Source organism: Salvelinus sp. IW2-2015, linkage group LG1 (genome assembly GCF_002910315.2).
Source record: "Salvelinus sp. IW2-2015 linkage group LG1, ASM291031v2, whole genome shotgun sequence".
NCBI lineage: Eukaryota > Metazoa > Chordata > Actinopteri > Salmoniformes > Salmonidae > Salvelinus > Salvelinus sp. IW2-2015.
Genome location: NC_036838.1, coordinates 35,548,275 through 35,573,929, shown reverse-complemented (window position 1 = coordinate 35,573,929; position 25,655 = coordinate 35,548,275). Strand labels below are relative to the sequence as shown.

The window sequence follows — 25,655 nt, the reverse complement described above, 5'->3', positions numbered from 1 at the left end:
TGAAGTTGTGGATCCCCGGTGTCCGTGATGCACGCTGTTTGGTGCGTCGCAGACCCAGTGGCGAGTGCGAGACTGAGGAGACTCTGTCTGTCCTTCTGAGTTTTGATGCAGAGTGTTTGCCAGATAAAGTCATAAAAGTGTATGTAAGTTATCCCGTGAAAGCTTTTGTTTCGAACCCACTATGGCGTTTCAGGTGCCAAGTTTATGGTCATATTGCAGCAGTATGTAGGAGGGAGATTCCGAGGTGTGAGAAGTGTGCAGGACGGCATGGGACAAAGGAATGTGTGGATTTGTGTGCAGAAGAACTACAGGGGGTTTTGAGAGAAGGGATTCCAGCCTGTAGAATCCATTGGGGCCAAAGTAGTGGGAACGGGTATTGGTATTTACACTGAGTGCACAAACCATTAGGAACACCTGCTCTTTTCATGACATAGACTGACCAGACGAATCCAGGTGAATCTATGATCCCTTATTGATGTCATCTGATAAATTCACTTCAATCAGTGTAGATGAGCCTGGAGACAACTGAGACGGATTGTGTATGTGTGCCATTCAGAGAATGAATGGGCAAGACAAAAGTTGTGCCTTTGAAGGGGATTATTTTAGTAGACGCCAGGTACACCGGGTTGAGTGTGTCAAGAACTGGAAAGCATCTGGGGTTCACACTCAAGTTTCCCATGTGTATCAAGAACGGTCCACCAYCCAAAGGAAATCCAGTCAACTTGACACGACTGTGGGAAGCATTGGAGTCAGCATGGGCCAGCATCCCTGTTGAACGCTTTCAACATCTTGTAGAGTCCATGCCCAGACGAATTGACAGCAAAAGGGGKGGGGACAACTCAATATTATGAAGGTGTTTCTAATGTTTTGTACACTCTTTCTCTATATAGAGTTAGATGGCGAACCAATTTTATGAAAGGCAGCAATATGCGACATAGCGTCTAGCCTGCCGGAAAGCCACACGAAGACGAATTGGTACTCGTGCATCCGCGGTTCTTCTACCGCGCGTTCACGACTCTGGCTCACTTATTGCATGATGGCCGAGGGAGGCGGACCCGAGTCGGGTAGTGCGGCAGACCCCGATCCGGAGCCGGTAGCCGCTCAAATACCGACACCTTCAACCGAAAGTCAAAAGCAGAGTATTGGAACACTTCTCAAAACAATTCTACGAAAGGGCGACGAGTGGTAATGTGTTTTGAATGTAACGTTAGCTAGCTAACCAATAATAGCTACTATGCTAGCCAGCTATCTACTTTCAGTTCAAGGGAACTGAAAGTAGCTAGCAATAGCATAGGCCCGTCATTAGACGGGTAAACCGGTTCCCATTGAACAGGAAATGGTTTGATTTGTTGGGCCAGGGCAGGAATGAACATGCTAACGTTAGCTATGTCTCCTCATCCGATAATATTTACTTTATCGACCACTGCAACGTAGTAGTAGTAGTAGTAGTAGTAGTAGTAGTAGTTAATAACTAAGGTTAGTTCACTAACAAGCCAAGACATTGCGCAAGTTAGCCATGTCTGCTCACATTAGCTTACTAGCCGACTAACTAGCTACGACATGACGAGGTGTAGTCAAAGGCCCTTCTTCAATGCAATAAAGTGGAGTGACTGCGAATTAATGCTAGCTAGTTAGCTTGCTATCTTACTAGCTAGCTAATGCTTTGTCATTGGACCTGGATAACAACCAGCGACTGGCCCTGTCAGGTTTCCATGCAAAATATTTGCAATATTTTAACTAATATAGTTTGGAAACCAAACTCTTTCCTCTATCTATTTTGCTAACGTAGGTTAGCAAAATCAGTACTGACTAACAAGGGAGGGGAAACAACCAATGGGCTCAGCGAGAACTAGGCTAACCACAATGGCATTACAGTACCAATTGTCTTGAGTTGAGAAAGTAGTCTGCCGGGTCATATAATGTTATGATGTTTACATCTAGCTAGATGAATTCACACAATGTTTTTTTTAGCTCAAGGAAACAATCATTTTAGTTGGGATTGATGACATGTTTGGTATGTTCCTGGGGCCAGACTCCAGACAACTTGCATTGTTTTGGCCTCCCAGCCTGTCTGAACAGGGTGAACAAGTTAATGTCAGATGGGAAGAAATTGGCAGCTATTGGCCTATGGCTATCTGACTGACTAGTCTGACTGACTAGTTTGCTGACTCTAGACCTAATTTTGAACCCAGATGGGTATTATAAAGGCTTTAGTTGCAGTACCTTGTATCTCATTTCGAGTAGCCTAGCTAATTTAGTCACTTGATCTTTTTTTCTATTCTAAAAAGGGAGATGCTTACAAATAAAGTTTCCCACTGCCTGAGCTTTGGCCCATGTGAAATCCTGCTAACAAGTTTATGCAGTGGAAGATATTCTTACTTGAGATTGACATCCTTGCTCACTTTTACTGTATGTGAATGTGACCTAGAGCACAAGACGGTTTTGTTTTGTTGTTGTTTTGAAAAATATACACTTAACATGCAACAATTTCAAAGATTTCACTGAGTTCATAGTAAGGAAATAAGTAAATTGAAATAATTTCATTGGGCCCTAATCTGTATTTCACATGATTGGGATTACAGATATGCATCTGTTGGTCACAGATACCTTAAAAAAGGTATGGGTGTGGATCAGAAAACCAGTCAGTATCTGGTGTGACCACCACTTGCCTCGGAGTGGGACACATCTCTATCACATAGAGTTGATCAGGCTGTTGATTATGGCCTGTGGAATGTTGTCCCACTCTACTATGGCTGCTCGAAGTTGCTGGATATTGGCGTTAACTGGAACATACTGTTGTATACGTTGATCCAGAGCATCCCGAACATGCTCAATGGGTGACATGTCTAGTGAGTATGGAGGAACTGGGATTTTCAGTTTCCAGGAATTGTGTACAGATCCTTGCAACATGGGGCTATGCATCATCATGCTGAAACATGAGGTGATGACGGTGGATGAATGGCACAACAATGGGCCTCAGGATCTCATCACGGTATCGCTGTGCATTCAAATTGCCATTGATCAAATGCAATTGTTTGTTGTCTGTAGCTTATGCCAGCCCATACCATAACCCCACCGCCACCATGGGGCACTCGGTTCACAACATTGACATCAGCAAACCGCTCTACCACACGACGCCCTACACGATGTCTGCCATCTGCCATGTACAGTTGAAACCAGGATTCATCTGTGAACAGCACATTTCTCCAGTGTTCCAGTGGCCATCGAAGGTGAGCATTTGCCCACTGAAGTCTGTTAGGATGCAGAACTGCAGTCTGGTAAGACCCTGGTGAGGACGGCGAGCATGCAGATGAGCTTCCCTGAGGCGGTTTCTGACAGTTTGTGCAGAAATTCTATAGATGTGCAAACCCACAGTTTCATCAGCTGTCCGGGTGGCTGGTCTCAGATGATCCTGCAGGTGAAGAAGCCCCATGTGGAGGTCCTGTGAGGCCGGTTGGACGCACTGCCAAATTCTCTAAAATGGCGTTGGAGGCGGCTAATGGTAGAGAAATGAACATTCAATTCTGTCAACAGCTCTGGTGGATATTCCTGTAGTCTGCATGCCAATTGCATGCTCCTTCAAAGCTTGGGACATCTGTGGCATTGTGTTGTGACAACTGCACATTTTAGTGGCCTTTTATTGTCCCCGGTACAAGGTGCACCTGTGTAATGATCATGCTGCTTAATCAGCTTCTTGATATGCCACACCATCCGGTGGATGGATAATCTTGGCAAAGGATTAATGCTCACTAACAGGGATGTGAACAAATTGAAATTTATGCACAATATTTGGTGTGTATGGAACATTTCTGGGATAATTTATTTTAGCTCATGAAACATGACACCAACAATGTTATACATGCATGTTGCATTTTATATTTTTGTTAAGTGTATAGTGCCAGTCAAAAGTTTGGACACTTACKCATTCCAGGGTTTTTCTTTATTTGTACTATTTTCTACATTTGTTCAAGATATCAAAACTATGGAATCGTAGTCGAAATTGAAAAAGTGTCAATCAAATCAAAATATATTTGAGATTATTCGAAGTAGCCACCCTTTGCCTTGATGACAGCTTTGCACACGCTTTGCATTCTCTCAAGCAGCTTCATGAGGTAGTCACCTGGAATGCATTTCAATTAACAGGTGTGCCTTGTTTAAAAGCTAATTTGTGGAATTTCTTTCCTTAATGCGTTTAAGCCAATCAGTTGTGTTGTGACAAGGTAGGGGTGGTATACAGAAGATATCCCTATTTGGTAAAAGGGCAAGTCCATATTATGGCAAGTATAGCTCAAAAAAGCTAAGAGAAACGGCAGTCCGTTACTTTAAGACCATGAAGGTCAGTCATTGTCGAAAATTTCAAGAACTTTAAAGTTTCTTCAAGTGCAGTCGTTCAAAAAACATCAAGCGCTATGATGAAACAGGCTCTCATGAGGACCACCAGGAAAGGAAGACCCAGAGTTACCTCTGCTGCAGAGGATAAGTTCATCAGAGTTAACTGCACCTCAGATTGCAGCCCAAATAAATGCTTCACAGAGTTCAAGTAACAGACACATCAACGTGAATCAGGCCTTCATGGTCGAATTGCTGCAAAGAAACCACTACTGAAGGACACCAATAAGAAGAGATTTGCTTGGGCCAAGAAACACGAGCAATGGACATTAGACCGATGGAAATCTGTCTTTTGGTCTGATGAGTCCAAATGTGTGATTTMTTTTTTTCCGTTCCAAAAGCTGTGTATTGGTTTGGGATGAGTTAGACTGCAGAGTGAAGGAAAAGCAGCCAACAAGTGCTCAGCATATGTGGGAACTCCTTCAAGACTGTTGGAAAAGCAGTCCAGGCAAAGCTGGTTGAGAGAATGCCAAGTGTGCAAAGCCTTCATCAAGGCAAAGGGTGGATACTTTGAAGAATCTAAAATAAATGTTGATTTGTTTAACACTTTTTTTTGGTTACTACATGATTCCATATGTGTTTCATAGTTTTGATGTCTACACTATTATTCTACAGCATACAAAACAGTAAAAATAAAGAGAACCCTTGGTTCCTCTCTAGGTCTTTTCCTAGGTTCTGGCCTTTCTAGGGAGTTGTTCCTCGCCACTGCTTCTACATCTGCATTGCTTGCTGTTTGGGGTTTTAGGCTGGGTTTCTGTACAGCACTTTGTGACATTGGCAAATGTAAAAATTGGCTTTATAAATAAATTTGATTGAATGAGTAGGTTTGTCCAAACCTTTGACTGGTACTGTATGTTGACAGATGGAGAAATACTCCAAATAAGTGAATACTAGACATGAATACTAACATTGTTAGACATAATGTAGGAACTAGTGGAACAAGTTGTCTGCATGCAAGTTCCTTTTGTAGCTCAGTTGGCCGAGCATGGTGCTGGTAACGCCAGAGTAGTTGGTTTGATTCCCGTGACCACTCATACATAAAACGTGTGCACACATGACTAAGTCGCTTTGGATAAAAGTGTCTGCTAAATGGCATTTATATATTATTACTTTTACCCTTGTGTGATATTTATTTTAAGCTGCACGTTGTCATCCTCTCCTCGCAAACAGTATCTTACCAAGGCACTATTTTTTTGCAGGTTTCTGATTGATAGCAGGTGGTTTAAGCAGTGGAAGAAATATGTGGGATTTGACAGCTGGGATATGTACAATGTTGGAGAGCACAGTCTCTATCCCGGCCCTGTTGACAACTCAGGCCTGTTCTCAGGTAATGCAGGCATCATATTCACTGACACATTCTTCACAGCCTTACACCATGTGAAATGTTGTATCTTAATCTGTGAGTATGCCAATGTGTTTTCTTCTGTCTCTGCTTTGAGCATGAATCTACACAACTAGTTATAAACAAGCACTCAAAATACTTGCTCACTCTAAATACTTGGTGTCATAACTTACCTTTACTCTATTTCTTCTCAGACCATGAGACCCAGATCTTGAAGGAGCACCTAATAGATGAGCTGGACTATGTCCTTGTGCCCACTGAGGCGTGGAACAAGCTTGTCTGCTGGTATGGTTGCCTTGAGGGCCAGCGGCCCATCGTCAGAAAGGTGACGCTATGAATTATTATTATTTTTTTCACCCTTTTCCTTTAGTCTCTCTCTAACCTTGCTCTTTCTCTCCGTAGGTGGTTGAACACGGTATGTTTGTCAAGCACTGTAAAGTGGAGGTCTAYCTGTTGGAGCTCAACTTGTGTGAGAATGACAACATGGACAATGYGATCACACGTCATTTCAGCAAAGCTGACACTATAGGTAAAGGGGGTTTACTGTACTGTGGGCCAGAGAGCAAACTGACGCGTGAACTAACTAGTTATGTATCATATTCAGGCACTTCTGACTTTTGATTAGCTAAATATTTTGTGTGTGTGCCCTGTCCAGACACCATAGAGAAGGAGATGCGGTCGCTATTTGAGATCCCAACAGGGAAGGAGACTCGACTGTGGAACAAATACATGAGCAACACATACGAGCAGCTGAACAAGCCAGACAGCACCGTGCAGGATGCTGGTCTCTTCCAAGGCCAGGTAGAGTACTATCTCTATCCCAACACCCCACTTCAGCTCACTCACTGCTAGGCCACACACAGCTAGAGCTAGACCCTTTGACCACTGGCTCTGTCTTCATTAGGCACACAGCACAGGGGTTTCACTATACATTTTTTTTAAGGGAAGCTGCAATGGTGTCACGTTTGTATACTTAATCACTTATATCAGCAGTTGTTCCTCCCAATAGTTGAAATTGTAGCTACGTTTGATTACCATTAGTTCCATCAGGGATCAAAACATTCCTAATGTCAGAGGTTGTTTTGCTCTCATGTTTTGTTACCCAGCAGTTATTAACTGCAAATTGATTATGTTATGATAGTTGTCTTTGAGGTCACCTGGGTTCTAGCCTCGTACTACCATCCGGGTCTCGCAAGCTTACATACGTTTATGTAAGTTTACGAGATCAGGAAGATTKTGTGAGACTAGCTGGGTTCAGCTGAGATTAGTTTTTGTGGCACGGCTCTCACCGGCTTGTTTCCCACACAGGTGCTCGTGATCGAACGCAAGAATGAGGACGGCACGTGGCCCAGACAAGCCTCCCATCCAAAGTAAGTTAATCGGTCTATGGTTACCCTTGCTCTGTTCTAGGACTTTGTGGCAATTTGTACATTTGGATTAAAATGGCTTATGTTCCATCATGTCTGGTTGCGCAAAATGTCTGAAACTTGTCCAGTAAGTTTTCTATGTTCCTGTTATTCAGATCTAGTACGGCCACATCCAGGAATTTCACTACCTCCCCAAAGCTCTCCTCCAATTCGTCAGCAACCATCTCCTCAACAATAACTAATGGGGACAGCAGCAACTCTGGCAGTACACTGAACAACAGCACCTCCTCTGGCAATAGGCAAGCACACTGTGATTTTGTCACTATGACACAATATGCAAAGTACTTGGATATCACTAGTTAGTCTGACCAGCTCAATGGAGTAACATTTATGTTTAGGAAGATTTATACAATCTGTTGATGTTTGATCTGTTATACACTGGACTCAACCTTACTGTTTCTACAGATTGGGAGGTTACAATTCATACAGCTCATCCTACAACTACAGAGAGTCACCATCCCAACCTGGCCTTTGTGGTCTCAGTAACCTAGGCAACACCTGCTTCATGAACTCTGCCCTCCAGGTACCACTCACTCACTCACTTACTCACACTTTGAACTGATATTTCCCTCTTACTCACCTCACTGTTTTGTTGCAGTGCCTGAGCAACGCGTCCCCTCTCACGGAATACTTCCTAGATGACGAGTATGAGGCGGAAATCAACCGGGAGAATCCATTAGGAATGAGGGGGGAGATTGCAGAGTCCTACGCAGACCTGGTCAAGCAGATGTGGCTCAGCCGCAGCAGCTACGTGGCCCCCCGCACCTTTAAAGTAAGCCGCGCCACAGACACAGAAGACTGAATTTCTATAGGCTACTGCGATTGTCATTGTCTTGTAGTGCACCTTCCTCACCCTCTTTTTGACCAGTAGATTTCTCCAATTAAACTCTATGGAGTTTCTTTCAGTTTCTGACTTACAAACTCATGCAGATAGTTCAATGCTCATTGCTCTGTCACAATTACTTTAATACATGCGTTATTGACATGTTGCACAGTCTTCTAACCGCCACCCTGTGTTCCCACTATATCCCAGACCCAAGTTGGCCGCTTCGCCCCCCAGTTTTCAGGGTACCAGCAGCAGGACTCCCAGGAGTTGCTGGCCTTCCTGATGGACGGGCTYCACGAAGACCTGAACCGCGTTAAAAAGAAGCCTTACCTGGCCCTGCAGGATGCAGGGGGCCGGAAAGACGAGGTACACACACACACACACACACACACACACACACACACACACACACACACACACACACACACACACTGCAAAATATCACTTCTGTTTTCTTCTTCTGTATAACAGATTGTAGCTAAGGAAGCCTGGACTAACCATCGCCTGCGCAATGACTCCATCATCGTGGACATATTCCATGGCCTGTTCAAATCCACTCTGGTGTGTCCAGAGTGTGCCAAGGTCTCTGTGACCTTTGACCCATTCTGCTACCTCACACTGCCTCTGCCCATGAAGAAGGACCGCACTATGGAAGTGTTCTTGGTCCGCATCGATCCCCAGTCCAGACCTACGCAGGTAACACACACTGGATGGGCACTGCTTTTACCCCTCCATGGAGATGGACACTGTTGTCATAATAACAATATTGTGTCGTCTGCAATGTAAATCAAACATTTGCATACCAGACCAGTCTCAACGGAGATCTAGAAACCGAGTGGTCTTTGTACATGCTGCTGTAATGTTTTCAATTTCAGAGTTGGCCACGGTTCACCTACTGAGGTCTTAACATCCATGTAGACGGAAGTAAAAATATCTCTTCTCTCCCTGTGCGTCTCTCCTTGTCTTCCCCAGTACCGAGTGGTTGTCCCCAAGCTTGGCTCAGTGACAGACCTGTGCAGCGCCTTGTCCCGGCTCTCTGGAATCCCTGCTGAGAATGTGAGAGCTGAATAAGGGACATTTTACTTTTGGACTCTATTTTTACAGCGTGCTCATGGTGACATTTTGTTCATGACTTGATAAGATTTAAATAAATGTGTAGTTTAATACTTTGTAAAGGTTTTTTGTGAGACTATCTTCAGTTGAGGGTAACGTTTTGCCCAATTGAYGGTCTGATAAAGTGACTCCAGTTGAGAGAACCATAAATCAGGGTTCCCCAATAGGTGGCCCGCGGGCCAAATTCGGCTCACAAGTGATTTATTTGGAAATTAATGGGAAAACAACATTGATTAATAAAAGATCCCCAGAATGAGCTCAAAGGGATTTTAATTTACAAAATCTATTCTAAATTATTCCCACTCATGAATAGAGGCATATGTGATCGCATCCAACTGGAAGGTTTGAAATGATTACATTTTTGTCATACTATATCTGTTTGGGATTCTTGCTGTCAATTTGCAGTGTACAAATAATTTATAACTAAGTTCTGGCCCCCCCGACCATCTGCTCAAGGAAAAATCATCCCACGGCTGAATATAATTGGGGACCCCTGCCAAAAATGTTTTCTCCTGTCCTCCTAGATGGTGGTGGCGGATGTTTACAATCACCGGTTCCACAAGATCTACAGACGAGACGATGGCCTCAACCAAATCATGGAGAAGGATGACATCTTTGTGTAAGCCTTGTCCCCTCTCTTGCACTGGAAGATAACATATTGAACAGTGGTTGGGTATGCGCAGACATCAGTCACTTTATTGTTAGCCAGGAGTTTATAGAATAACCACACAGTAAACACTACAAATACTCAACATATACAATATATATGTTTTTACAAAAACACCTCCGGTATGCTACTATCATTCTCCATGTTTGTGGTCCAGGTATGAGGTGGCGGAGGAGGATGCGGAGAGTATGAACCTGCCTGTGTACTTCAGGGAGCGCCACTCCAAGCACACAGGAGGCTCCACGGGCACCATGCTGTTTGGCCAGCCCCTGCTCATCACTGTGCCCCGGCAGAACCTGGCCGCTGACATGCTCTACGAGAAGGTGCTGGAGAGGATTGGGTGGGTACAGTGTCTGTGGGCCTGCTTTTGTTTCTACTTGTGATCATATGTACAGTATGCCCCACACAGACTTGAGATATTTAACATGTAGTTATGTGAGAAATGTGAGCTTTGCACATGTGGCAAAACGTTAAAGGCCCAGTGCAGTCGATTCTGTTATCTATCATATTGTACAACAGCTGATGAATCTAACACTGAAAGTGTGACAATTCTATCAGTGTTATTCCTGATAGTTGCTGGTTGAAAACACAATCTACATAGGACCTTCTAATCAGTAGGTTTGCATGGGCGGGAGTTTCGGCTTTCCATGGTGACATCACCATCTGGTAAATTGGTTAATATACCAATAACAGAGTTCAAACCTCTCTGCCAATAACGGCTAGTTTTCAGGTTCCACCTCCCCTCTGACTACTTCCAAAATTCTTGCTTGATAAATACTTTTTTGCCCATTTTAACCCAAAAGGGTACCCAAAAAGTATTTTATATTGATATAAAAATGGATGCATTGGGCCTTTAAAATGTACAATATTGACCAACTTTTCCCCAACCCAGGCGCTACGTGACGCGCTCTCAAAGCTCCACCGGTGAGGGGAGGGCCTCAGCCTCTGCCTCCTCCGCCAGCTGCAGCCAGGCAGCAGAGTGCTCAACAACATCCTCTAATCGCAACGCTGCAGCGAGTGGGAGTGGCAGCCCCCTGTCAGACGGGGCATCCTGCAGCTCCAGCAACAGCAGCAACCACTCAGGAACCTCCAACGGGAACGGGGTGTGTGAAGGTAAGCAACAACACGGACTGTCTAAAGGCAGTACAGTTACTTACATCTCGTACACCTATTGGTATCTTTATTATGTTATTTATTGTTTATTATATTTATTATGAATGTGTACCAAGCACATTTTAGTTTTGCATTCATGTACATGTGCCCTATTTCATTCCCACGGTCTGACATGGCTTGTGTGATTTCCAACTTCCAGGTGAGGAGGAGGCCATGGATCAACAGGTGAGTCCGGAGCCAGAGAACGGCCAGTCAGAGGAGGAGGACGCCTCAGACCTGGAGAATGGCCCTAAAACCAAGCCGTGCTCCAGCACCCCGCCCAAACTGTTCTCCTTCAGCATGGTCAACTCTTACGGAACGGCCAACATCAGTCCACTGCCTTGCGACGGAAACATCCTCAAACTAAATAGTTAGTATTCAGTCTCCCATTTAACTTTTGAGTGCTTCAACCAGTTAAAAAAACGTCTTGGAAAGAAAAGTTTAAACTTGTTTTTCAGAAGTCCCAGGTGATTTAAAATGTTTCTTGAATTAGAGAACCGGCTTTAGATGTGAGTTGCAAGCTGACCAAAGCACCTTATCTCCTCCGTAGCACATTCCACAGTGGCGATCGACTGGGACTCGGACTCAAAGAAACTGTGTTATGACGATCAGGAAGCAGAGGTCAGTACACTTTCAGTTGACGTGATCAGGTGGACCCAAAGCCCTTTTTGTTGGAGTTCGAGTTTGAAAAATGTTTTAGTGTCACTCCACAATGATACCATAATTGACAATACAAAAAACATTGTGGACCACTCCTATAGAGTTTTGAGACACTAAAAACAATGATAGTCAAACATGGTACAGTATTTCCTTTGGCGTCATCGATAATACATTACATAATCTATTAAGGGTTGCATTAGCTTTCAGAAATCTGCCTTTTCAATACGCAGACATCAATAAATCTGCGTTTGATATTGAAAGTAGTGTTATTTTTTTTGCTTCAATAGAGATAACGGGTGTGCCACTATAGTTTAGTACAACATCAGATATCAACAGACAAAGAAGTGCAAAGCTGTTTTGCTAGCAGCCACAAGTAAATGAGCTTACAATGAAAAGGCAAGATATTTTTTGCAAAAAACAATGCATGGCCATCATATTTCTGTGTATCATAGACAGAATGTAGCCAGCAACATTTCCTAATGTTTGTTTGAAGTTAACCGGACAAAAACTATACCAGAGAGAAGTAGCCTACACATCAGTCAGAGCGCTGTCTGGTGATCCAATGAAGAGAGAAAATACACTACATGACCAAAAGTATGTGGACATCTGCTCGTCAAACATCAATCCAAAATCATGGGTATTAATATGGAGTTGGTCCCCCCTTTGCTGTAATAACAGCCTCCACTCTTCTGGGAAGGAAACTAGATGTTGCAACATTGCTGCGGAGACTTGCTTCCATTTAGCCACGAGCATTTAGCCACGAGGTCCAGCACTGATGTTGTGCGATAAAGCCTGGCTCACAGTCGGCATTCCAATTCATCCCAAAGATGTTCGATGGGGTTGAGGTCAGGGCTCTGTGCAGGCCAGTCAAGTTCTTCCACACCAATCTTGACAAACCATTTCTCTATGGACCTCGCTTTCTTCACTGGGGCATTGTCACGCTGAAACAGGAAAGGGCCTTCCCCCAAACTGTTGCCACAAAGTTGGAAGCACAGAATCGTCTAGAATGTCATTGTATGCTGTAGCGTGAAGATTTCCCTTCACTGGAACTAAGAGGCCTAGCTCAAACAATTAAAAACAGCCCCAGATTATTCCTTCTCCACCAAACCTTAGTTAGCACAATGCATTGGGGCAGGTAGCATTCTCCTGGCATCCTCCAAACCCAGATTCTTCCGTCAGACTGACAGATGGTGAAGCGTGATTCCTCACTTCAGAGAACGCGTTTCCTCTGCTCCAGAGTCCAATGGCGGCGAGCTTTTCACCGCTCAAGCTGACGCTTGGCATTGTGCATTTTAGGATTGTGTGCGGCTGCTCAGCCATGGTAACCCATTTCATGAAGCTCCTGACGAACAGTTCTTGTACTGACGATGCTTCCCAGAGGCAGTTTGGAACTCGGTAGAGTGTTGCAACCAAGGACAGACGATTCCTACGCACTTCAGCACTCTGCAGTCCCATTCTATGAGCTTGTGTGGCCTATCACTTCGCGGCTGAGCTGTTGTTGCTCTTAGACGTTTCCACTTCCCAATAACCAAATTTAGTTGACCGGGATAGCTCTAGCAGGGCAGAAATTTTACAAACTTGTTAGAATGCTAGCATCCTATGATGGTGCCACGTTGAAAGTCACTGAGCTCTACAGTAAGGCCATTCTAATGCCAATGTTTGACAATGGAGATTGCATGGCGGTGTGCTCGTTTTTATACACCTGTCAGCAACGGGTGTGGCTGAAATAGTCGAATCCACAAATTTGAAGGGGTGTCCACATACTTGTGTGTACAATGCATTTGGAAAGTATTCTTCTCCAACATTTTGTTACATTAAAGCCTTAATCTAAAACATTGTTTTTTCCCCCTCAATCTACACACAATACCTCATAATGACAAAGCAAAAACRGTTTTTACATTTTTGCAAATTTATAAAAAATATTAAAAGAACTGAACACATTTACACAAGTATGCAGAACCTTTACTCAGTACTTTGTTGAAGTACCTTTGGCAGTGATTACAACCTCAAGTCTTCTTGGGTATGAAGCTACAAGCATGGCACATCTGTATTTGGGGAGTTTCTCCCATTTTTCTCTGCAGTCTTCTCTGCGGATCCTCAAGCGTTGTTGGATGGGGAGCGTCGCTTCATAGCTATTTTCAGGCATGGCCGATTTAATTAGGGCCGACTTCCGAAGTTTTCATAACAATCGGTAATCGGCATTTTTGGATGCCGATTTTGGCCGATTACATTCCGCGAGTATACTGCGTGGCAGGCTTGACCGCCTGTTACGCGAGTGCAGCAAGGAGCCAAGGTAAGTTGCTAGCTAGCACTTAACTTTATAAACAAAAATCTTCACATAATCACTAGTTAACTACCGTACACATGGTTGATGATATTACTAGGTTAACTAGCTTGTCCTGTGTTGCATATAATCAATGCGGTGCCTATTAATTTATCATCGAATCCCAGCCTACTTCGCCAAACAGTTGATGTTTTAACAAAAGCGCATTTGTGAAAAAAGCACAATCGTTGCACAAATGTACCTAAACATCAATGCCTTTCTTAAAATCAATACACAGAAGTATATATTTTTTAAACCTGCGCATTTAGTTAAAAGTAATTCATGTTAGCAGGCAATATTAACTAGGGAAATTGTCACTTCTCTTGCATTCATTGCACGCAGAGTCAGGGTATATGCAACAGTTTGGGCCGCCTGGCTCATTGCAAACTGTGAACTAAGTTGCCAGAATTTTACATAATTATGACAGCATTGAAAGTTGTGCAATGTAACAGCAAGATTTAGACTTAGGGTTGCCACCCGTTCGATAAATTACGGAACGGTTCTGTATTTCACTGAAAGAATAAACGTTTTGTTTTTGAAATTACATGTTTCCGGATTTGACCAAATTAATGACCAAAGGCTCGTATTTCTGTGTTTATTATATTATAATTAAGTTTATGATTTGATATTTGATAGAGCAGTCTGACTGAGCGGTTGTAGGCGGCAGCTCGTAAGCATTCATTCAGACTTTACTGCGTTTGCCAGCAGCTCTCAAGCCTATCAACTCCCGAGATTAGGCTGGCAATACTAAGGTGCCTATTAGAACATCCAATAGTCAAAGGTATATTAAATACAAATGGTATAGAGAGAAGTAGCCAACGCGTCATAATTCCTGTAATAACTACAACCTAAAACTTCTTAACTGGGAATACTGAACCACCAGCTTTTATATGTTCTGAGCAAGGAATTTAAACGTTAGCTTTTTTACATGGCACATATTGCACGTTTACTTTCTTCTCCAACACTGCTTTTTTATTATTTAAACCAAATTCAACATGTTTTATTATTTATGAGACTAAATAAATAAAATCTATCTATATTAAGTTAAAATATTATTTGTCCTCCAATAATTGGTATCGGTGTTGAAAAATCATAAGTCGACCTATACTCTCCAGAGATGTTCAAATCCGCTCTGGCTGGGCCACTCGAGGACATTCAGAGACCTGTCCAAAAGCCACCCCTGCGTTGTCTTGGCTGTGTGCATAAGGTTGTTGCCCTGTTGGAAGGTGAACTTTCTCCCCAGTCCTGAGGTTCTGGAACAGGTTTTCATCAAGGATCTCTGTACTTTGCTCCGTTCATCTTTCCCTTGATCCTCCCAGTCCCTGCTGCTGAAAAACAGCATGATCCTGCCACCACCGTGCTTCACCATAGGGATGATGCCAGGTTTCCTTCAGATGGGACGCTTGGCATTCAGACCAAGAGTTCAATCTTGGTTTCATCAGACCAGAGAATCTTGTTTCTCATGGTCAGAGTTCTCTTTGAGCCTTTTGGCCAGCTCCAAGCGGGCTGTCAGGTGCCTTTTTACTGAGGCGTGGCAACCGTCTGGCCACTACCATTTGGTGGAGTGCTACAGTGATTATTGTCCTTCTGGAAGGTTCTCCCATCTCCACAGAGGAACTCTGGAGCTTTGTCAGTGACCATCGGGTTCTTGGTTACCTCCCTGACCAAGGCCCTTCTCCCCYGATTGCTCAGTTTGGCTGGGCGGCCAGCTCTAGGAAGAGTATTAGTGGTTCCAAACTTCTTTCATTTAAGAATGATGGAGGGAGGCCAGTATGTTCTTGGTGACCTTAAATGCTGCAGACATTTTTGGTACCCTTCCCCAGATCTGTGCCTCAACACTCCTGTCTCAGAGCTCTACGGACAATTCCTTCGACCTCATGGCTTGGTTTTTGCTTTGACATGCACTGTCAACTGTGGGACCTTTATATAGACAGGTGTGTGCCTTTCCAAATCATGTCCAATCAATTAAATTTACCACAGGTGGATTCCAATCAAGTTGTAGAAACATCTCAAGATTGATCAATGGAAACAGGATGCACCTGAGCACAATTTTGAGTCTCATAGCACCTAGGTAAATAAGTTATTTCTGTTTTTATTTTAATACATTTGCAAAATTGAACAACTGTTTTCACTTTCATTATGGGGTATTGTCTGTAGATAATTGTTTTATTTAATTAATTTTAGAATAAGGCTGTAACGTAACATTGTTGAAAATGTTAAGGGGTCTGAATACTTTCCGGATGCAGTGTGTGTCTAGTGTATATTTCATCTGAGTGAAGTGCTACTGAAGCGCTAAATTCCTCCATTTACATGAATGATTTGAAGTGAACCTGAAGCCAAGCAGAGTTTACAAAATGCAGCAAGATGTTTTCTTTGTTTTAACTTTCCTTTTCTGTATGAAAAATGCTGAATCCTGCGTTATCACGACCCCTGATTATTGGTGTCAGTTATTATACACAGAACAAAAATATATATGTCAAGTGTTGGTCCCATTTGTGATGAGCTGAAGTAAAAGATCCCAGAAATGTTCCATATGCACAAACATATTTCTCTAAAATGCTGTGCACAGATTTGTTAACATCCCGGTTAGTGAACATTTCTCCTTTGCCAAGATAATCCATCCACCGGACAGGTGTGGCATATCAAGAAGCTGATTTAACAGCATGATCATTACACTGGTTCACCTTGTGCTGGGGACAATAAAAGGCCACTCTAAAATGTGCTGTTTTGTCCTACAACACAATGAAACGGATGTCTCAAGTTTTGAGGGAGCGAGCACTTGGCATGCTGACTGCAGGAATGTTCACCAGAGCTGTTGCCAGAGAATGGAATCTTAATTTCTATACTATAAGCCGACTCCAACGTCAATTTAGGGAATTTGGCAGTACGTTCAACCGGCCTCAACCGCAGACCATGTGTAACCACGCCAGCCTTGGACCTCCACATCCGGCTTCTTCACCTGCGGGTTTGTCTGGAACCATCCACCCGGACAGCTGATTTAACTGGGTTTGCACAACCGAAGAACTTCTGTCAAACTGTTTCAGGGAAGCTCATCTACGTGCTTGTCGTCCTCACCTGGGTCTTGACATTACTGCAATTTGGAGTCGTAACTGACTTCAGTGGGAAAATGCTCACCTTCGATTGCCACTGGCATGCTGGAGAAGTGTGCTCTTCGTGGTAGTGGCCTATGGTATTGATAGGCATAAGCTACAGACAACGAACACAATTGCATTTTATCAATGTTAATTTGATCGCACAGAGATACCATGACGAGATCCTGAGGTCCATTGTCGTAGCGTTCATCCGCCGCTATCACCTCATGTTTCAGCATGATAATTCACAGCCCCATGTCGCAAGGATCTGTACACAATTCCTGGAAGCGGCCTGTACGGCCTGCATACTCACCAGACATGTCACCCATTGAGCATGTTTGGGATGCTCTGGATGGCCGTGTATGAAAGCCTTCTTTACCTTGCMCTTTGTGCTGTTGTATGTTCCCAATAATGTTTGTACCATGTGTTGCTACCTTGCTAGGTTGTCTTCGGTCTCTCTTTATGTAGTGTTCTCTCTCTTGACACGATGTGTGCTTTGTCCTATATTTTTATTTTTAATCCCAGCCCCCGTACCCACAGGAGAGCTTTTTGGTGGGCCGTCATTGTTAATTMGAATTTGTTATTAACTGACTTGCTTGGTTAAATAAAAAGCATGTTCCAGTTCCTACCAATATCCAGTAACTAATCCAAGCAATTGAAAAGGAGTGGGAGAACATTACACAGGCCACTATCAACAGCCTGATCAACTCTATGCAAAGGAGATGTTGCACTGCATGAGGCAAATGTTGGTCACACCAGATACTGACTGGTTTTGTGATCCATGCCATTATTATTATTATTATTATTATTATTATTATTATTATTATATATATTTTTGTTTTGTTTTTTAAGCTATCGGACCAACAGATGCATGTCTGTATTCCCAGTCATGTGAAATCCAAAAATTAGGGTCTAATGAATGTATTTCAATTGASTGATTTCCTTATATGAACTGTAACCAGTAAAATATTTTAAATTGTTACATTTTATATTTTTGTTCAGTGTACATTCATCTATACACATGCATAAACAAAACTGTACAGTAGATAAAATAACATTTAGGCACTGATAAAGAAACGTCTCCGTTGGAGGGTAAGGTGGCGGGCTTTGGCATTTACATTGTTGCCTGATAAAAAAATCCCACCATTTTTTTATTATTTCATGGGATGTGTACCTGGCTATGTCTATACGGTGTGTATGCCTGTTACTCAGTCCTGTATCCTCTGTGTAACTGTAGGCATATGAGAAGCATGAGAGCATGCTCCAGGCCCCGAAGAAGAAGGCCACGGTGGCTCTGAGGGAATGCATTGAGCTCTTCACTACCATGGAGACACTAGGAGAGCACGACCCATGGTGAGACCCACCATCACTACAGCACTGTCTTACAGGCTCAACAAGATACACTAGCTCTTAGCACTCTACTCCCTACGCTGTTGAAACCACTATGTTCTGTGGTGAATTTTAATGCTGTTTTTATGTTCTACTGAAATCAATGCTTCTTCACTTTTTCACACAGGTATTGCCCCACCTGTAAGAAGCACCAACAGGCCACAAAGAAGTTTGACTTGTGGTCTTTGCCTCGCATCCTGGTGGTCCACCTGAAGCGTTTCTCCTACAATCGCTGCTGGAGGGACAAGCTGGACACGGTGGTGGACTTCCCTGTCAGGTACAGACCGCACTATGCCAAGAGGTGGAGCAGTTCTAACTGTGTCCTTTTTGTAATTATTTTATCAACAATGATTCACATTGAGATGGACATTGTCTGTACTCTTCATTCTTTGTATTTTGAGAGGTCAAACGATGAAAGCATCCTTTTGTTTTGTCGTCAACTTTTATGGACCCAGGGAATTGACACAGCTTTACACTAGAGGGTGCTGGTTTGCTAGATTTGTAGAAACCCTGGCTTGCTGTGTATTGGCTAATGAGAGGCATAGAAGAAGCAGTCCTGCATAGGAATATATGGAATTCTACAGTATTTCAATTAAATGTTTCAACGACAAAATTACATGGATTTAAGATTTTTTCATTTTATTTTGTTTAGCTCACATAGTATAAGTAAAACATATGCATTAAGGTGTCTAATAGTCAGTGGCAAAAACAAATGTAGACATTAATAAATGCATTTCTATAGCTTCCCAAATATCTTTTTTTACAATTGAGGAGTGCCAAGATGGAGGCGCGTTGCCATCCAAACAGCACCCCCTGTAATTAATCTAGTGTGAGTACTACAGGGTTAGGAAAGTTACTTTTTAAATGTTAGTTACTAGTCCAGAGTTGTTAACAGTAATGTAATTTTTGGGATTACCCAAACTCAGTAACATAATCTGATTACATTCAGTTACTTTTAGATTACTTTCCCCTTAAGATGCATTAGAAGAAAACAAAAATGTATGTTACCAATTGAACGATATCTATTTATTTATCCTGTAATGTTAAAGTTTACATAGCTGGCCATATGAATGTTAAATTTTACATAATGGATTGGTTATGTAGGCTTCTTTTAACCCATCGCTTTCTACTACATATAATTTAAATCAGAATATTATCTTTACATTTAATATATATATAATTTGTAAGTCCATAAATGGATGTAGTAACTACAGATTGCCCCTTTATAAGTCTATCAAAAGTGTGTGTTTGAGCATGTGTCCATTAGGCCTATGGACTAGCGCATTTTTCACTGGCTGTTAACTGGTTTCAAAAACCAGTTCAACCATTATTGGGTTCAAATACACATTTAGATTTGTGAACAGCCATCCACAACAACCACAATCCGTAAGTCGCAAATAGCTAAATGAGAGAGCAGCAGTGTGATTCACATCAATGCGCTATGTAGATATCAATAATAAGTGATCCGTATCGCTCCGTATCGCTGTAGACTACACTGCTGTCATCCTTACCTTAAAGCGTTTATTCRAGTTGGATAATCTTTGGATAACGACAGCAGTCGCACAATTGGACATAGCTTGGACTATAGCATACAAAAGCCTATTCCTGCTCTTTTCTCACTCAGGTGGAACAAACTTAAACTTGCACCTATTTTCAATGCTGATTTCAATGTCATTGAGAAACCGAGAAGTGACAATGATTTTTTCCCCGCAAACATCCTTTCTGAATTTAAAAGTAATCCTTGGAAGTAATCATCTAGTTTTTCAAAAGTATCTGTAATCTGATTACAGTATTTTTGCTGGTAATGTAACAAATGAGTTACCCTTTTTTTCCCTTCTCCCCAACCCTGTGTACACACACACACACACACACACACACACACACACACACACGTACAATACACAAGGCCTTTGTCTATTTGAGGAAGTCATGGTCACATTTGAGTAGTCTTAACTGTCAGAGAAACTGACGTCAAGCTCCAACAGACAACAATAGCATCTGTGGTATAGTTACATTGGGTAACAATTACACAAGGGGAATTTCACCATCACAAAAAGCTCTTTAAACTAAACCAGGGTCATTTGAATGTATTTTCCATTAGCAGAATACTCAGGTTATTCTCCAGGTTGGGACAAGAAGCCATTTGATATCATGTTGTATAAAAGCTACCTGTGTGGGGGTTGTCTGGCTGAATGCCCGTGAGCCTCCCTGTGCTGTGTACTCTGATCTCTACTGAGTCACATTATGCAGCAGGAACCAGGAAGCAGAATTAAATGTAACTGACCTAGACAAGCCCTGCAGCTTCCAAGAACCTGACTCATGCTTACTGAGGATGGTTGAGACCGACAGAGCCCAGTATGTCCAGTATAGACTTTTATTTTTATTTTATTTAACTAGGTAAGTCAGTTAAGAACAAATTCTTATTTACAATGACGGCCTACCAAAAGGCAAAAGACCTCCTGCGGGGACGGGGGCTGGGATTATTTACATTTTATTTTTTATAACAATAATATATAAATGTAGGACAAAACACACAACACTACATAAAGAGAGACCTAAGACAGCAACACATGGCAACACAATAATAAAATGGTAGCAACACAATAATAAAATGGTAGCAACACAACATGTCGAGACAACAATGCATCACGCAAAGCATCCACAACTGTCAGTAAGAGTGTCCATGATTRAGTCTTTGAATGAAGAGATTGAGATAAAACTGTCCAGTTTGAGTGTTTGTTGCAGCTCGTTCCAGTCGCTAGCTGCAGCGAATTGAAAAGAGGAGCGACTCAGGGATGTGTGTGCTTTGGGGACCTTTAACAGAATGTGACTGGCAGAATGGGTGTTGGGTGATGAGTAATGGGTGATGAGGGCTGCAGTAGATATCTCAGATAGGAGGGAGTGAGGCCTAAGAGGGTTTTATAAATAAGCATCAACCAGTGGGTCTTGCGACGGGTATAGAGAGATGACCAGTTTACAGAGGAGTATAGAGTGCAGTGATGTGTCCTATAAGGAGCATTGGTGGCAAATCTGATGACCGACTGGTGAGGAAAATCTAGCCGCTCGAGAGCACCCGTGCCTGCCGATCTATAAACAACGTCTCTGTAATCTAGCATGGGTAGGATGGTCATCTGAATCAKGGTTAGTTTGGTAGCTGGGGTGAAAGAGGACAGATTACGATAGAGGAAACCAAGTCTAGATTTAACTTTAGCCTGCAGCTTTGATATGTGCTGATAGAAGGACAGTGTACTGTCTAGCCAAACTCCCAAGTACTCTAAACCCTCAGAGGAAGTAAACTCACCTGTAGGGAGAGGGGCATTCTTCTTACCAAACCACATGACCTTTGTTGTGGAGGTGTTCAGAACAAGATTAAGGGTAGAGAAAGCTTGTTGGACACTAAAAACTTTGTTGTAGAGCATTTAACACAACATCCAGGGAGGGGCTAGCTGAGTATGAGACTGCATATCATCTGCATATAAATGGATGAGAGAATCAAGGGCAATGGTGACATCATTGAGGATCTTTAAGGTTGCAGTGACACATCCATAACCTGAGCGGAAACCAGATTGCATACCAGAAAGAATACTATAGACATCAAGAAAGCCAGTCAGTTGATGAATCACACTTGATAAAATTAACATGGTTTTCTGTATAGCCCTGTGCTTGTGTGTTTAGCTGTCAGTCCAAGTCATTGTGTGTATGTAATGTGTAGTAGTAGGTTTTGCTAATGACGTCTTCTCTCTCCACACAGGGACCTGAACATGTCTGAGTTTGTGTGTGACCCAAAGGCCGGACCCTATGTTTATGACCTCATTGCTATCTCCAACCACTATGGAGGAATGGGTGGAGGCCACTGTGAGTAATGGTTGCTTCTGCCAGTAAAACCCAGGTCTATCCTTAATGCAGACTCTCAGACCTAGATAATAACTTACACCAGGGTGTCCGTGGGTCCTTTAAAAAGTATTTGTCTTAAAGGAATTTCTGATATATAAAGGCCTTGATAAGTCTTAGTCTTGCTCATGGCGGCAGAATGGCAAGGTCCAGCCCTGCTATCTGCATAATACTATCTGCTGATAAAACTATTTGTTTTAGTACCTGGTAACCTGAAGCAGGTCAAATTTCAGTTGGTAAAACAGTCAGTTGTGTTTCGACTGTTGGTTCCCACTTACATGGCATGAAGTGTGAACTTTATCAATTTCTATTTCCTCAAACCTTTTCATGTATTTTGGCCAAGCTCTTGTTTGGTGGTGACTAACCAGGCCTGCTAGTGTTAACCAGTTCATCAGATATTCATCCCAGCTCAACTTTAGACCTCCCTGACCATGATGTAGTTTTCTAATGTTCCTCCAATATCTTGTACCTTCAGACACAGCCTACGGAAAGAACAAAGCTGATGGGAAGTGGCATTACTTTGATGACAGTAGTGTATCGGCTGCCTCGGAGGATCAGATTGTGGTGAGTGAGCCACTTCAAACCTTCCGTTCATGTGTAACTGTATACAGTGCATTCGGAAAGTATTCAGACCCCTAGACTTTTTCCACATGGTTACGTTACAGCCTTATTCTGAAATGGATTCAATAAATACTAATCCTCATAAGTCTATACACAATACCCCATAGTGACAAAGTGAAAACAGGTTAAGAAATGTTTGCAAATGTTTTAAAAATAAAACAGAAATATAGGGGGATACCTAGTCAGTTGTACAACTGAAATGTGTCTTCCGCATTTAACCCAACCCCTTTAAATCAGAGAGATGAGGGGGGGCTGCCTTTATTGACATCCACGTCATTGGCACCCAGGGAACTGCCTTGCTCAGGGGCAGAATGACAGATGTTTGCCTTGTCAGCTCAATACCTTATTTACATAAGTATTCAGACCCTTTGCTATGAGACTTGTAATTGAGCTCGGGTGCATCCTGTTTCCATTGATCATCCTTGATGTTTGTACAACTTGATTGGAATCCACCTGTGGTAAATCCAATTGATTGGACATGATTTGGAAGGGCACACACCTGTCTATATAAGGTCCCACAGTTGACAGTGCATGTCAGAACAAAAACCGAGCCATGAGGTTGAAGGAATTGTCCGTAGAGCTCTGAGACAGGATTGTGTGGAGGCACAGATCTGGGGAAGATACTCTGTTCTGATGATACCAAGACTGAACTCTTTGGCCTGAAAGCCAAGTGTTATGTCTGGAGGAAACCTAGCACCATCCCTACGGTGAAGCGTGGTGGCAGCAGTGGGGATGTTTTTCAGMGACAGGGACTGGGAGACTAGTCAGGATCAAGGGAAAGATGAACGGAGCAAAGTACAGAAAGATCCTTGATGGAAACCTGCTCCAGGGCCTCAGACCAGAGCGAAGGTTCACCTTCCACCAGGACAATGACCTTAAGCACACAGCCAAAACAACGCAGGAGTGGCTTTGGGACAAGTCTGTCCTTGAGTGGCCCAGCCAGAGCCCGGACTTGAACCCGATCGAACATCTCTGGAGAAACCTGAAAATAGCTGTGCAGCGACACTCCCCATCCAACCTGACAGAGCTTGAGGATCTGCAGGGAAGAATGGGAGAAAGTCCCCAAATACAGGTGTGCTAAGCTTGTAGCGTCATACCCAAGAAGACCAATGTCTGTAAATGTAATATATATATATATTGTTTAGATTGATGGGGGGAAACAATTTAATCAGTTTTAGAATAAGGCTGTAACAAAATGTGAAAAAAGTMAAGGGGTCTGACTAGCCCTTGTTTTTTGAAACGTTGGTTATAAACATTTCTGATGTGGGACTCGTTATTACCCTTAGAGCTATTTGTTCCATGTGTCCAATGTCAGCAGTGAAGATGGCTCTCCATTGACTTCATGTCCTTTGGTGTTGAGTGTCAGTGTTGCTGTGGTGTAACTCTATCCCCTATCCCCTCCACAGACAAAAGCAGCCTACGTGCTGTTTTACCAACGCAGAGATGCGGGTGACGTCCCCGCCAAGCCGCCGCCCTCTTCCCCTCTAGGTGGCGCCACGGCCGACGCCGCCGAAGATCACATGGATACCAACTGAGCAGCGCTGTTGCTCAAGGACATGACACGCACTGAAGCAAAAAAAAAACACACTTTGTTGATGCACACACCAAGCTACTTCAGTGACATAAGACTTCTGAGTCAATATTATTAACTCCCCCCAACCCAGCACACCTTTTGTTTTTTTGTTTTGCTCATACATCGTCACCAAGAGCCAAAAGCCTTGTTAGATGCTTGACCCGAGAGACTTCCTCCCTGGAGCCGGTGGCCTGCTGATGTGTGAAATCAAGTTGACTAGTTTAAATAAATAAAGAGGAATATAAAAAGGCTTAGAATTCTCACTGGACGAACAGAATGTTAGAAGTGCACTAAAATGCATAAGTATTATTAACGCAAACTTTTCTGTTACCCACTAGAAAAGTCAAAAAATAAAAAAAGCCAAATCCACATCTTGTTTCTACCAAAGCGTTCCAAGTTGTACATTCTAAAGAAATGTACCAACTGCATTGACAGACAGGGGGGAAAGGGGAAACATGCCCTTGAGTTGTCTCTGATTTGTGTATGTGATGATAACCCTCCAGGGCAGGGGTGAATTTATGCAAATTTGTATTTAACATTGAGATGTATACAGAATTCAACACATGACACTGATGGATCCTGTGACCTTCTGCCTCCTGTGAAGAATGGATCCAGTCAGAAAGGCACACTGGAGGTGTTCCCTCTGCTACAGAAACACACACAGGCCCCTTCATTCTAGTCTGCCTCTGGGTTGGCCTGCAGGTCATTTCCACAGTATATAGTGTTCCCTTAAGGTCCTGTTTACTGTGCCTTGATGTATGCTGTGGCAGAGGCTTCATTTTCAGAGACGTGACTTCAGTCAGACCTTAGCGCCTGCTCTTTATGAAGCCAGGCATGCTAATGCTGTCTCTCTCATACACCCCCGTGCTCTATGAGATACGTCTCATCCTGCTAAAGATGTGCTGCTCCCCCTCGTTRCGCAAAAGCAACAGCGGCCTTTTTAATCCTGCAACCTGTTTTCAAAAAGGAAGCACTTTAAGTTTTCCTTTAGTTGCATCTGGAATAATACATCTATGAATGACATGTGGCAAGGCCCTGACCACTCATACATTTCCAGATAAYATGGCTGTACTTCCAAGCATATTTGATTGCTGACTGAATGGACACTCCGACTGCCAGCTATGGCCTGTCCTTAGGCTACCTGTCCTGTGGTATTACAGTCCTGCATTGAAATCTGACATGTATGAAAG

General features: G+C 42.9%; 1 protein-coding gene across 1 annotated transcript; it reads left to right on the top strand.

Annotated features, from left to right (window-relative positions):
• Positions 1-995: 995 nt before the first annotated feature.
• LOC111966460 (ubiquitin carboxyl-terminal hydrolase 4) lies at positions 996-24,834 on the top strand. The gene is made up of 22 exons (XM_023991106.2): positions 996-1,185; positions 5,589-5,716; positions 5,926-6,056; positions 6,134-6,260; positions 6,387-6,532; positions 7,040-7,101; positions 7,254-7,397; positions 7,564-7,681; positions 7,757-7,930; positions 8,192-8,350; positions 8,456-8,680; positions 8,957-9,040; positions 9,622-9,716; positions 9,922-10,104; positions 10,657-10,877; positions 11,077-11,286; positions 11,467-11,537; positions 18,229-18,344; positions 18,508-18,657; positions 22,132-22,235; positions 22,747-22,835; positions 24,299-24,834. The coding sequence occupies exons 1-22, from the start codon at positions 1,034-1,036 to the stop codon at positions 24,425-24,427; spliced, it is 3,018 nt and encodes a 1,005-aa protein (XP_023846874.1). The 5' UTR covers positions 996-1,033; the 3' UTR covers positions 24,428-24,834.
• The last annotated feature ends 821 nt before the right edge of the window (positions 24,835-25,655 follow it).